At 48.3% G+C, this 10,911-nt stretch overlaps 1 protein-coding gene across 4 annotated transcripts in view; it reads right to left on the bottom strand.

Moving 5' to 3' along the window:
* SLC27A5 (solute carrier family 27 member 5) overlaps nt 1–10,911 on the bottom strand; it is a 49,864-nt gene that overhangs the window by 28,256 nt on the left and 10,697 nt on the right. For 3 of the 4 annotated variants that reach the window (XM_025208708.1, XM_025208707.1, XM_006027478.3), the window contains exon 3: nt 1,879–2,037. The exons of the other annotated variant lie outside the window; for it this stretch is intronic. In XM_025208708.1, coding sequence (XP_025064493.1) covers nt 1,879–2,037 — 159 coding nt within the window. The remainder of the gene's footprint in view (nt 1–1,878; nt 2,038–10,911) is intronic. 4 annotated transcript variants of the gene reach the window in all.

Below are 10,911 nucleotides of genomic sequence, written 5' to 3'. Positions count from 1 at the left end.
TTTTTCTGGACAGAAATTTAGGTCTTTAGAAAGGACAGATTTTTCAGTTTTGTGTGTGGAGAGATTGATAATATTTGTGGGTTGGTTGCTGCTTTCAGTTTCATCAAGTCTGAGGTTGGAATGTTGTAAGGTGTTGGTGTTGTTCCTCTGATGGTTGTTTTGTGCCTGGTGGGGAGCTTGTTGGAGTAATTTGTTCCATTTCTTCTTTTTATGTAAGATGAATGCTGTAGAAAGTTTTTTGTAGTCTCTTTGTATCCACTGTATATTGTCAGGGAACATGCATGGATTTCTGTCTTTTAAGTTGTTGTAGTATATGGTGATTTCCTTCCTGAGTTGTTCTCTTTTGGAGTAGAGTAGGTGAAGTAGATGATTTCTAATTTTCTCTGAAGTTCTTCTGCATAGCTGTGAAGCATATTTGGAGTTGTATGTAGTAGTCAGGGGATTGTAGATGTTTAGTTTGGGCACGCTTTTAGGAGGATGGATTAAGTTTTGGGGCACTGTTCAGGAAGTTGGTTGTTTATTGCATACTGTTCTATTTTAATATTTTATCTTTTTTTATAATTTATCTTGTTTTTATAGTAAGCTGCACCCAGCCTTTTTGGGAAAGGGGTGGGAGGGCAAAGGAGCTATGATTTTTATAAACAAGCAAACAAAGAACACAGTAAACCTGCAGCCTCTGAGTCATAGAATTTAAAAATGCAGTAACAATAGTATTAATATTATTATGACTAGAGTTACCAGTTAGCCCTGTCATATCTAGTCTTTCATGTTCTTAGCTTGTCAGCAAATGTTTTGTCTTCAGACATGCCTAGATTCTTGTGGGTCTTGTAATGCAATTTCTTTCTAGGAGGAAAGCAGTGGAGTTTCTCTCTAACTAGAAGTGATTGTTGTGGCAGAGTTGCTGCTTTGAGGCTGAGCACGGGTGCAGAGCTAGGATTTCTGAATAAAAAGGAATTCACTCCCAACCCTGCATGTTGTATATGATACCTCTGTGCAAGGATAGGTGTACATAATGCAAAATATGCAAATTGTATTGAGAGTATATCTAGATTCCACATCTTCCTGCCCTGAGGGAGAAGTGAGTCACTAAGGCCATCTTTGACTGTGCAGCCAAGAAAAGAAAATAATCCAAAAAAACTTTTCTACAGCATCTAAACTCTATATAGCTTGAACTACCTGTGCCCAGACAAGTTCTAGAGTCCAGCTGCTGATTCTCAGTGTGAGGAACATCTAGAACCTAAGCTGGAGCAGGAACTATAACTTTTGGTGGGGTTGTGCACATGTACATGTGTGTACAATATATGTGGGGAGAAGGGACAGCATAGGTAGGTTCTTAGAAGCTCCTGCTAACATACTACTACTACGAGATATTGTTTGCTATTGACTTGGGAAAATTAAAAATAGGCTCTCTCATGTTTTGCTTTATTGTTGTAGTTGATCTACTGGTCTCTCTCTCTCTCCAGCATTTACTACTTAGAACATCCAGGGCTAACACAGGCAGCTATTTATACCTGACAAATAGAGAGAGCCCTAAAAATCCCTATGATGAAAGCATTGTTTTGGTTGTGTCAAGCATTGGCCATTTTGTGCATGCCCCACTGTTCCCATCAATACCAGCCAGTTTTACCATCCACCTTGTCTAGCAGGGACAGATTCATTAGCCCACCTAGCCCACTATAAATGGAGGGGACTGTGTCTATCTACCCATCCATCCATCTCTGAGCACTCCACTCTATTCATTCATATTCATCTCTTATTCTTTTTCTCCCTTTTGCTGCATGTTGTTCATCCACCCAACCTTTCCATCTATCCGCCTTTTACACTGAAGTTTCCCTGCACCACCTGATGTTTAGACCTGCTCCAGTGTTCTATACATACCAACCTCCAAGCATCCTCCAATCCCAATAAGCAATGCAGCTGAGTGGTATAGCGGAAGTGTGGTATAGATCACATCCTTGGGCGTGACTCCACAGATACCAAATATGCCTGCCACGAGAAACAACTTCCTCTGTGTTATAATAGCAGCTTTTGGGAGACCTTGAGGGAAGCACAGAGATTAAATTAATTCACTTTAGAAAACTCAGAGCCAGGATAAAGCAAAATGAGTCTGTTACACCGCACAGGAGCCAACGGTTATCATTAGGAAGGTCTTTGATCTACAGACAGTCAAGGAACTGAAACCAGTAGGCTTACAAAGTTACAAAAACCTTCTTTTAGTAGTGCAGAGGTGTCAAATGTATGGCATGAAGGCAGAATCTGGCCCATGGAGCCATATGATTCGGCACATGGGTCTTGGACTGACTCCATGCATCACATGTGTTACACACAGCCAGTCTGGCATGCAAGCTGGACCTGGCTCTCAACACAGCATAGGGAGTCAGTCCAGGGCGCTCACCAAATGTGATGCCTGCACTGGACCAGCCTTATGCACTGAATCTAGGGCCAGTCTGGATGGGGCCACACCAAATCCAGTGTGTAGAATTGTTCCAGAGGGGCACCACATGCAGCATGTGGCCCATATAGACCCTAGGGGTCTTTAAAAGGAGGCTGGATGAACAACTTGCCGGGGTCATTTGACCCCAGTACTCTTTCCTGCCATGGCAGGGGGTCGGACTTGATGATCTGCTCAGGTCCCTTCCGACCCTACCAACTATGAAACTATGAATATAGCCCTGGGCCTCTCTACATATTAGTAAAGCTTCTAGTTTATTTTTAACTAGAGAAAAATATGTTATATGCAGTGATGCACAGTACCATCTGCATCCCTTGCTTTTCAACATCCTAATTTGCCCATGCCTAGGCATTACTGGTTGATCACAGGGTGATCATGAGCCAACAATGAGAAACAGTTGTGAAAAAGATTAACACAATCCAGTGGAGTAGTAGATGGAGTACCTGTTGAACAGGCAAGGAGGTGCTAATTCTTCTGTACGAGACATGAGAGAGATCCCATTTAGAATACTGTGCACAGCTCTAGAAACAGTGTTCAAGAAAACTAGTACATTTACCTGAATCCAAGACAATCCTGAATTTAAGATGACCCTCAATAATTAACTTGTATACACAGAAAATGTATACGTGTGTTATCATTTTCCATGTGAAGAATCTAATTATTAGAGGCTTATATTAAATTTGCACACACCCCACAAGCAGAAGAGAAAGCAGCGGCAGGTGGCACAGACAGTGTGGGAGGCAGTAAGGAGGGGCAGGCATAGTTTCATAGATGCTAGGGGCTGGAAGGGACCTTACAGATCATCGGGTCCAGCCCCCCTGCACTTGGGCAGAAAAGACTGCTGTGGTCAGATGACGCCAGCAAGGTGGGCATCAAGATACTTTTTGAAGAGGACCACAGTGGGTGACTATACCACTTCTGGGGGGAGCCTGTTCCAAACCCTCGGTACTCGACTTGTAAAGAAGTTTTTCCTTATGTCCAGTCTGAAGTGATACTTCAACACCCCCTCGGACCCTGTCTGTCCCCCTAGTCTCCTTATCCTCCTGGCAAACACTCCCTTCCCCCAGTCCCCAATCCACCACAGACCCCACAAAACATAATTTATTCTATGAGACAGCAACCCACATTTGCACATAGCTTCTGACTCTGGCAGATATTTATTTATATATAGGTAGAGATAAGAAGAGAATACAGGAGAAAAGCAATCAAGAAGAACAAGGGACAGCCTTAAGGTTTTGGGAAAGGTCAAAGAGATGATTTTTCTTTCTTCCCCCCAAAATGTAACTTTTTTTTTTAAGGGATGCACCGAGACCTTTTGGAAAGATGCCAGATTATAGATTTCATAGACATTAGGGCTGGAAGGGACATTGTGAGATCATCGGGTCCAGCCCCCTGCCCAAGGGGCAGGAAGTCAGTGGGGTCAGATCACCCCAGCAAGTTAAGCATCCAAGCGTTTCTTAAAGGTATCCAGAGTAGGAGCTTGCACCACTTCTGGGGGGAGTCTATTCCAGACTCTGGAGACTCGGACAGAAAAGAAGTTTTTCCTTATGTTCAGTCTAAAATGGTATTCCAGCAGTTTGTGACTGTTAGAGCTTGTCTTCCCTTGGGGTGCCCTGGTGGACAGATGTTCGCCCAGTTCCTGATGCACACCCCTTATGTACTTATAGGCTGCCACCAAGTCACCCCTGAGCCTTTGCTTCTCCAGGCTGAAGAGTCCCATGCCTCTCAGCCTCTCTTCATAAGGCCTGCTCTCTTGACCTCTAATCAGTGGGGAGGCAGGCAGTGAAGAGGTTGTAGGGAGGCAGGGAGCGGGGGAGGGTCAAGCAACTTTCTCCTTGTTGCCTGTTCCGCCCACTTCCCCCACTCGTGCCTGCCCAACTTATGCTTCCCCTCCCCGCCCCCCCGATCCCTTGGACCTCCCACCCACCCTTCCCTCCATCTTCCCCAGGTGGTTTAAGATAAATGGGGCTATCTGTGGTTTAATATAATTAGTTAACTATTTTGTGCGTCTTTGAAGACAGAATTTTGTAACTTATTTGTAACCTCTGTCAGTGAGCAAGCTGCAAGAGGACATGGTTTCACAACTCATATGACTGGGGGCACATGTCCCCAACATACCCAATTGCACCTCGCTCCCATCCTTGTGGATGAAAGGGCCTGGCCTGGCCAACAGCAACTTCTGGGTGGGGCAGTTACTGCTGCAGCCGCCAGGGACTTCTCGGCTTCCCTGGTGTCCTGCTTGCTCCCGGCACCAGGTAGGGAAGCAGTGGGTGCAGAGGGGAGCTGCACCTGGTGGGAGCGCGGACCATGGGGCTGGGGTTAGCTCAGAGCCCACACCTGGGGGGGGAAAGGGCTGCGCAGAGCTTGGATGGACAACATGTTGTGGGGGGAGTCCTCCCCACACTCCCTCTACTCCCACCATGGTATGCAGCCCTGGCAGGCAGTGGTGGCAGCAGCAGTGGCAGCAGCAGCAGGCAGGGGCATGTAGGCCACACATGCATGCACTGGTGCCCAGCGGTGCTTGGCTCCAGCTGGCACTGCACATTGTGGCGAGGAGCGCAGTCCCTGCTGGGCCATCTCTATCGTTGGCTTTCCCCGCTGCGCATGAGCAGCCCCCACACTCGCGCGGGGTAGGGGCTGGGGAAGGCAGCAGGCTCCAGCACATGGGGCTTCCCTCCTGAGCTGCATGAGTGCAGGGGCTGCACATGCATGGCAGGGAGTGCTGGGATAGAGATGGAGTGGCAGGGGCTGCGCCCCTCACCGCAACATGCAGCACTGGCTGGAGCCACACGCCACTTGGTACCAGTACCTATGGTGGGCACGAACACCCTGAACACCCCCACCTGCTACTGCACCATGGGGGGAAGTGTGTGTGTGGGGTCCCCACACCCCACCTACCCACCCTCACACCCAACAAATGTCACCCACCTATACACATATACATATACCCCCCCAACATACCCTATGCCCCCCCCCACACAGCCAAACCCCTCACAACCCCACCCACCCACCATACACACCCCTACACCCTGAACACCCCCACCTGCTACTGCACCATGGGGGGAAGTGTGTGTGTGGGGTCCCCACACCCCACCTACCCACCCTCACACCCAACAAATGTCACCCACCTATACACATATACATATACCCCCCCAACATACCCTATGCCCCCCCCCACACAGCCAAACCCCTCACAACCCCACCCACCCACCATACACACCCCTCCTCATAGATTCATAGATTGTAAGGCCAGAAGGAACCTTGGAAGATCATTGGGTCCAGCCCCCTGCACCAAGCAGGAAAGATAACTGGGGGTCAGGTGACCCCAGCAAGGCGACTGTCTAGTCTCCTCTTGAAGATTTCCAGGGTAGGTGATTGCACCACCTCTGGAGGGAGCTTATTCCACAGTCTGGACATCCTGACTGTGATGAAGTTTTTCCTAATGTTGAGTTTTTCCAAATGTTTTTCCTGAATCTTTTAGGAGTTTGTGGTCATTACACTTAGTTTTCCCCTCAGGTGCCCTGGTGAACATTTGCTCACTGAGCCCTTGATGTACTCCCCTACTGTAGTGGTAAGTTGCTACCAGGTCCCCTCTCTGCCTTCTGTTTTTCAGGCTGAAGAGTCCCAGATCCCTCAGCCTTTCCTCCTTTGGCTTGCCATGTAAGAGTCTGATCATAAGGGTGGCTCTTCTTTGGACTCTCTCAAGCTTTCCACCTCCTTATTAAAGTGTGATGCCCAGAACTGGATGCAGTACTCTAGCTGCGGTCTCTCCAGTGCTGAGTAGAGTGGAAGAATCACTTCCTTGGTTTTGTTGGAGATGCATCAATTGATGCATGCCAGAGTATTATTTGCCCTATAGGCTACAGCATCACACTGCCAGCTCGTATTCAGACTGTGGCCTATTATTACCCCCAGGTCCCTTTTATTCATGGTGCTAGTCAGTTTGGTGCTGCCCAGGCTATAGATGTGTTGGGGGTTGCTCGTCCTGAAGTGAAGCACTTTACATTTCTCGACGTTGAACTTAATCAGATTCCAATCTTCCCACCTGTATCTGTAGCCTATCTTCAAGCATAACCATGCTTCCCCATAACTTGGTGTTGTCTGCGAACTTGGCCAGTGAGCTCTTCACCCCCACATCCAAATCGTTAATAAAGATGTTGAAAAGTACTGGACCAAGCACCGACCCCTGCGGGACACTGCTGCCCACTTCTTGCCAGGATGACACAGATCTGTTCATTACAACTCTCTGGGTCCTATCCTGCAGCCAGTTTCTCACCCACCTGACTGTCTCGGAGTTAAGCCCACAATCCTCCAATTTTCTCGCAAGGACATCGTGGGATACTAGATCAAAGGCCTTTTGGAAGTCAAGGTATACAATGTCAACCTGCTCTCTCATGTCCAGGTGGCGAGTTACCTGGTCATAGAAGGAGACCAGGTTGGTAAGGCAAGACCTGACCGGACGAAGCCATGCTGGCTGTAATTCAAAATCCTACCTTCTGCAGGCTTATCACAGATAGACTCCTTAATGAACTTTTATAGGATTTTCCCTAGGATGGAAGTTAGGCTGACTGGCCTAATTACCCGGGTCCTCCCTCCTGCCCTTCTTGTGGATGTGAACAACATTGGCCCTCTTCCAGTTCTCAGGGACTTCTCCAGAGCACCATGAGTTGGGGAAGAGTTTCACCAGGTGTTCCACAATGACTTCAGCCAGCTCCTTCAGTACTCTTGGAAGAAGATCATCTGGTCCCACTGACTTGTATATGTCTAATTTTTTTAATTGGTCATACAACAATCCTATGGCAATAGTAGGAAGGTGATTATTCCTACCATGCTCATCCTGTACTCTACCTGGCATTGATTTCCCCTTGGTCTGGTGAAAGACCGAGGCAAAGTAGTCATTCAGGAGTTCAGCTTTCTCCTAGGTACCAATAACCAGCTCTCCTGAGTTGCTGAGCAATGGCCCCACAATCCCATTTGTTTTCCTCCTGTTCCCTATGTACCTAAAGAAGGACTTCTTGTTGTCCTTGATTCCCATTGCTAATCTAAGTTTGGTCACCACTTTAGCCTTTCTAATCTGTTCCCTGCAAATGTGGGCCATCCATTGTTTATAAGCCTCTTTCTTCTTTCTTAAGAGGACCATGATTTCCCTGTTTAGCCAAGAGGGCATCCCAGACCTTCTGTTACCTTTTCTCCACACGGGAATGGACTTCCTATGTGCTTCAAGAATCGTGTCCTTATAAGGAACAACCACTCTTCATGCACACCTTTTGCCTTCAGTCCCTGGTTCTGCAGCACTTCCCTTACTAGTGATCTACACTTGCTGAAATTGACATTTTTGAAGTCCAAGATTTCAATCCTGCTATCAGATTTGTCTGCCTTACGGTGGACAGTGAACATGATGGTTTCATGGTCGCTGTTGCTCAGACTTCCCTCTATATTTAAGTCAATCACCAGGTCACCTCCTTTGGCCAGGACAAAGTCTAGCAGAGCGTCATTTCTGGTTGGCCCATACACCTCCTGAGTACACACGCACCCTAACCCCCTACACCCCACCATACACCCCCCCCACACCACACCATACACCTCCCACTACACCCCCCCACACCACCATACATACACACACCCACACCCCAACATATACACACACCCCCAGCCACCCCCACATACAACATACAAGACTAAAAATTTGTTTTTGAGTTATTATGCAATCACCTCTATATACACTATGCAAACACAAAATCATGACAAAAATATTTTTTGTAATAAAAATTAAAATATGTTAGAGTAGGTGTTTGACTTTTAGTGTATGATCTGGGTTTTTTTGGTTCTAAGATGGCAACCCACCCAAAGGAGAATTTCGGGGGAGAGGGCAAAGAGAGGGACTTCCAGTGGCAAAGGTCAGGGGTCAGGTGTGGGACTTCGAGTCCCAAGATGGCAACCAGGGGGTGGGACAACTGTCAATGGGTGGAGCTACCCACACGGCCCTCAAAAGCTCACCAAACCTTGTTAAGCAGCCCTCCACCTGAAATAATTTCCTGCCCATGTCCTAGATGCCTGGCCAGTGGACCTTAGGAAACCTAGCACTGAAGTCTTCCTATTACGAGCGCACCAATATTTTTGGGGCTGATACCAATGGCTGATTATTAACGAGCCACATTGGCCAATACCAATCCAATTGCCGATATGCAGCCCAGCAGCTTGGAGAGCAGCATCCAGCCAGGAAGTCTGTAGGGGGGAAGTGCAGAGTGGGGGCAGATCAAGGCCCCCGTGGTGAGGGAGGGAGCGGAGCTGGGGCAGGGACAGTGCCTCCCTGAATTTGTGCACAGAACAAGGGTAGGCTGCCACTGTGGGCTGGGGCCAGGGGCTGTGCTGGGCTCTTTCTGGTGGGGTGGGGGGGTTGGACTGGAGCTGTGCTCAGGGCAGGCGGTGGCAGTGGTTCTGGGAAGGCAGAATTTGGGGGGGGGCCTATGGCAAATTTTGTGGTGGCTGAACCCCTCCCAGCACCACCACCACCCACGTTGAGCGCAGCCCTAGCACAGCTCCCCAGCAGAAAGGTGCTTGGCACCAGCCCTGGCCCTGACTGTATAGCAGCACCCCTCCCCCCCACCCCTGCCTGTGTCCTGATGCTTGATTCCAAGATGAGGGGCTTTTTACCCATATTAAATGGAAAAAAATACCTCATCTTGGAATTGAGTAAACACAGATGGGGAAGGGATGGAGGCCTTTTCTTATGAGAGAAGATTAAAGATGCTTGGTTTATTTAGTTCAGCAAAACAGAGACTGATGGGAAATATGATCACAGATGAGGTGGATGCCATCTTTTCTTTCATATAACACCCCCCCCAATATATTATATACCTTGTTTTTGAAAGGTGTTATGAAATCCCCTCCTCCCCCCAAATTATAGCTGCGGAGAGCAGGGACAAAGCCAAATCTTCAGCTGACTCACCCTCCCTTTCCTGCTTAACTGAAATGCTAGCTACTGCTGAAGAATAGTGTCCATAGGCAGACCTCTGCACTTGAAAAGAGCTAAAGAGCTGTGAAACAAAAGAAGAGACCAGAAGCCCTAGCAGACAGCAAAATTCCCCTAAGCAAGGTTATCTTCATTAGTAGAAAATCAAGACTGTAAGAGAGATGGTTTTTAACACCTGTAAAGTGACGCACAATGGCCATTGACTCCCTCAGCTACTAGAGCTGCTGCATTATAGAACAGGGATCAAAGTAGAGTGCATCTATCTCAGGGGGGAAAAATACCTTCTTTGATTAATATGTGTACCCCAAATTTGGGGGTTGATTTTTTGGGGGAAAGATGCATGTTGTACATGAGAAAATATGGTATTAGAGAAATTGAAATGCTTTTTAGTTTGAAAAAGACGACATTTAGATTGTAAATTCGAAATACATTTCTCACAATCAAAGAAGTAGAGTTTTGGGATGATCTTCCAAGCAAGGTGTTGGGGGCAAAGAACCCACATCACATTAAAACTGAACTGGATAAGACCATGGAAAGCAAGGCATGAGAGGAAAAAGAGTTCCAGCTCAACAGTCAGTGTGTGTGATGTGATATGATACAATGTAATTGTGGCCCCCCAGGGTAAGGTGCATAAGGAAAAAGGTGTAAGGTAATCTTTGCTGGTCCCCATTTGTCACCAGGAATGGAATTTTTTTCTTCTCTGGACTGCCACTGGCTTCAGGGAAGTGGGGAGGGGAAGGAACATGTGCCTTCTTCTGAAGCACTGGAACGCTGGCCACAACTAAGGGGGCGCACTGATGCTCCTGTCAGTACCAGAAACAGAGAGGGTCTTGGCTAGAGCAGGGGTCAGTAACATTTTTGGGGAGAGTGACAAAAACACCCGCAACCCTGACTTGTAAGATACTGGGGGAACTGCAAGGGGCCCAATCCTTGTTGTGGCAGTGCAGCCCTGGCCCCTTCCCCACCATCCACCCTGAGGCAAGCATTCACCCACCACCAGCAATGAGCTGGGCCGTAGCTCCGCGGACCCTGGTGCAGCTGACTGCAGTCTCCTGGCTGCCTGCCACAGCTGGCCCATGCTCTGGGGCAGGCCCCTGATGCCCATCATGGAGCCCAGGCAGCTCACAGCAGGCAGCATGGAGGCTACAAACAGCTGCACCGGGGTCCACAGAGCCCTGGTTTGACTCATTGCCAGCGGTGCATGCACATGCACCTCAAGGCAGATGGTGGGGAAGGGGTTGAGGCTGCGCTGCCACAACAAAGATCAGGCCCCTTGCAGCTCCCCTGCTGTCTACCCCAAGGCACAAGTACCAAGAAAAATCCCTTTGTGTGCCTTGCTCGGGCATATGTGCCAGGGGTTGCTTACCCCTGGGCTAGAGGGTCTTGCTTTTCTGCTTAGGATCAGACTGATCACCAAATTTGGGATCAGGAAAGAATTTTTCCCCAGGTCACACTGGTATGTACTGGGGGGGGGGGGGGGGGGGGG

The sequence above is a fragment of the Alligator sinensis genome, unplaced genomic scaffold, assembly GCF_000455745.1.
Source record: "Alligator sinensis unplaced genomic scaffold, ASM45574v1 scaffold496_1, whole genome shotgun sequence".
Taxonomy (NCBI): Eukaryota; Metazoa; Chordata; order Crocodylia; family Alligatoridae; genus Alligator; species Alligator sinensis.
Note: the sequence above shows the minus strand (reverse complement) of the source record. Positions and strands in the feature narration are given on the sequence as shown.